The sequence below is a fragment of the Typha angustifolia genome, chromosome 15, assembly GCF_048772165.1.
Source record: "Typha angustifolia cultivar Huaian chromosome 15, ASM4877216v1, whole genome shotgun sequence".
NCBI lineage: Eukaryota > Viridiplantae > Streptophyta > Magnoliopsida > Poales > Typhaceae > Typha > Typha angustifolia.
This window is the reverse complement of record NC_133253.1, coordinates 19392674-19395736: the sequence shown is the minus strand read 5'-3', so window position 1 is coordinate 19395736 and position 3063 is coordinate 19392674. Positions and strand designations below refer to the sequence as shown.

Genomic DNA, 3063 nt, shown 5'->3' with positions numbered 1-3063 from the left:
CCTACTCGATCCTCCCACCACCTCTTCTAAGTTCAATTGCTTCGTCAATAAATACCACCACACCCCTACTCGATCCTCCCACCACCTCTTCTACTGCTAGTATTGCAACCAATTAGAAACGATTAATGGAGTTACCGATATGGGTCACCTACTTAGCCACCATACTCGCCTCCATCCTCCTCCTCAAAGCCCTCTCCAACTGCCGCCGCCGCGGCCGCAGCTATAACCTTCCACCCGGCCCGAAGCCATGGCCGGTGATCGGAAACCTTAACCTCATCGGCTCCCTCCCTCACCGCTCTCTCCACGCGCTCTCCCAAAAGTACGGCCCGCTCGTCCAGCTCCAGTTCGGCTCCTTCCCCGTCGTCGTCGGCTCGTCGGTCGACATGGCTAAGTTCTTCCTCAAGACCCACGACTTGATCTTCACCGACCGCCCCAAGACCGCCGCCGGCAAGTATACCACCTACAACTTCTCCGACATCACCTGGTCGCCGTACGGCCCGTACTGGCGCCAGGCGCGTAAGATGTGCCTCATGGAGCTCTTTAGCGCTAAGAGGCTGGAGTCGTACGAGTACATAAGGAAAGAAGAGGTCAGGGCGCTTCTCTCCAGCTTGTTCGAGTCTTCCGGGAGGAAGGTGATGCTTAAGGATTACCTATCCACCGTTAGCCTGAATGTTATCACTAGGATGGTCTTGGGGAAGAAGTATTTGGACGAGTCGGAGGGGTCGATCGTGTCGCCGGAGGAGTTCAAGTGGATGCTCGATGAGTTGTTCTTGCTCAATGGGGTGTTAAACATTGGGGACTCCATTCCTTGGCTGGATTTCTTGGACCTGCAAGGGTATATTAGGAGGATGAAGAGGCTTAGCATCAAGTTCGATAGATTTCTTGAGCACGTCCTCGATGAGCACAATGAGAGGCGTTACAAGGAGGGTGAGGATTTCGTGGCCAAGGACATGGTGGATGTGCTGCTGCAGCTTGCTGATGACCCTAATTTAGAGATTAAACTGAAGAGGGAAGGAGTCAAAGGTTTTACTCAGGTAAGTTCATTCTCACTATGTACGTAATATTTTTATTTTTATTTTTATTTTTTAACTTTTTTATATATTTTGGATCCATTGGAGTTTACCATTCATCTAGTCCCACCTTTAATTATGCATCCAACTCCCTTATTGTCCTTGCATGACCCTGTATTATTATGTTAAGTTATTACATGGCCAGACTGTCATATCTAAACGTTGTTTTCTTTTCTGTTCTTTTCTAAAAAAATATATTAAAATGCATTAAATTATAAATGGGAAAGGTGGCCGAGAGAGTCCACTGAAAGATAATCGAAAGATATAGTGTTTTATTGGTCATAATTTAAGTAGCTTTTGAATATTGTGATAAAGTTATGCCATATTTTTAAATATTCTTTATTTTATAATAATTAATTTTTTTCTTATAACCCAACCTTTTAGAGCATATATAAGAAAAAGCTGTAGAGCCAAGAGCTCGGTATACTATAATACACATAGATTTTTTTAGTATTATTATTTTTTAATAAAAAATATATTATTTAAAATTATCAGGCTAATATTCAATTATTTTAGAAGTACTTTTATATTATTTATTTTTTAATTTAACATATTAAAATTATATTATACAAAATAAATATCGGACTTACTAAATAATTATATTACATAAAAGAAGTAAAAAAATTAATATTTAATAATAGAAATAATGAGTATTTAATAGTTCGATAAATTAAAAATAATTAAATATTAGACTCTGGTCGAGAACTTTTCAAGCTCTGTTGGAGATGCGCTAAGAGAATTGATTGCCATTCTGCACTTACGAGAGGACTATGAGCTGAAAGATAAAAACGTAGCATTTAATTTTTTATTATTATATATAGGATCTGATAGCCGGAGGCACAGAGAGCTCTGCCGTGACGGTGGAATGGGCCATCTCCGAGCTTCTCAAGAAACCGGAAATCTTCGTCAAGGCCACCGAGGAGCTCGACCGCGTCATCGGCCGTGACAGGTGGGTGGAGGAGAAGGAAGTCCACCGCCTCCCCTACATTGAAGCCATCGTCAAGGAAACCATGAGGTTGCACCCCGTCGCGCCGTTGCTCGTCCCCCGCCTCTCCCGCGAAGACACCACCATCGACGGCTATGACATTCCCGCCGGGACCCGGGTGCTCGTCAGTGTTTGGACGATTGGACGTGACCCCAAGATCTGGGACAAGCCTGAGGAGTTCAGGCCCGAGAGGTTCTTAGGCAGCTCGATTGATGTCAAGGGACAGCACTTTGAGCTGTTGCCATTTGGATCAGGAAGGCGTATGTGCCCTGGTTACAGTCTTGGGCTTAAGGTGATCCAACTGAGCTTAGCCAACCTACTGCATGGGTTCGCGTGGAGGTTGCCTGATGGGATGAAGGTAGAGGACTTGAGCATGGAGGAGATCTTTGGGCTGTCGACGCCGAGGAAGTTACCGCTCGAGGCCGTCGTCGAGCCTAAGCTGCCGAGTCATCTTTATGAATTGCTGTGATATGTGTGGTTGTCGTTGCGTACTGCTGGTCTAGGGGTGTGATTGTAGAAGTTAATGGCGTGTGTGTTATAATAAGATGGTCGCTTATAAGTTGAGTTGGGAGTTATATAGAATTATGATGTAACACTTGGAATAAGAGCTTGTTATAATGATTAGCGGTCACTAATATAGAAGGGCAAATCTATCCGCTTTCCGGGGAAGACCTGGTTCTGAATTATTTGCTCGATAGCAACCTTTGATCTATAGATAGTACCGATTTAGTATCGCTTTCCTTATATATGCAAAAATTCGTAAATGCTTTAATTGAAACACTCACCTTTAATACATGTGATTTTCATGTTGATAGAATACACATGGTTTTCATATGACCTGTTGATCAATATTTATATATAATAAAACTTAATATTTTTATAAATAAAATAAGCTAAATAGAGTTTAAATTATCACAAGTCACAACAAACTTCAAAATCCGTATTCATACACAGAGAAATACCTGAGCAAAAATATTTTCACTAAAAGGTAACGAGTATAAAGCCCAA

The 3063-nt window shown here is 42.4% G+C and overlaps 1 protein-coding gene across 1 annotated transcript; it reads left to right on the top strand.

The window, feature by feature from the left end:
• On the top strand, window positions 1-2741 carry LOC140779971 (trimethyltridecatetraene synthase-like). Its single transcript, XM_073125339.1, has 2 exons — window positions 1-1034; window positions 1892-2741. Exons 1-2 carry the CDS (start codon window positions 126-128, stop codon window positions 2522-2524), a joined length of 1542 nt encoding a protein of 513 aa, XP_072981440.1. The 5' UTR covers window positions 1-125; the 3' UTR covers window positions 2525-2741.
• The last annotated feature ends 322 nt before the right edge of the window (window positions 2742-3063 follow it).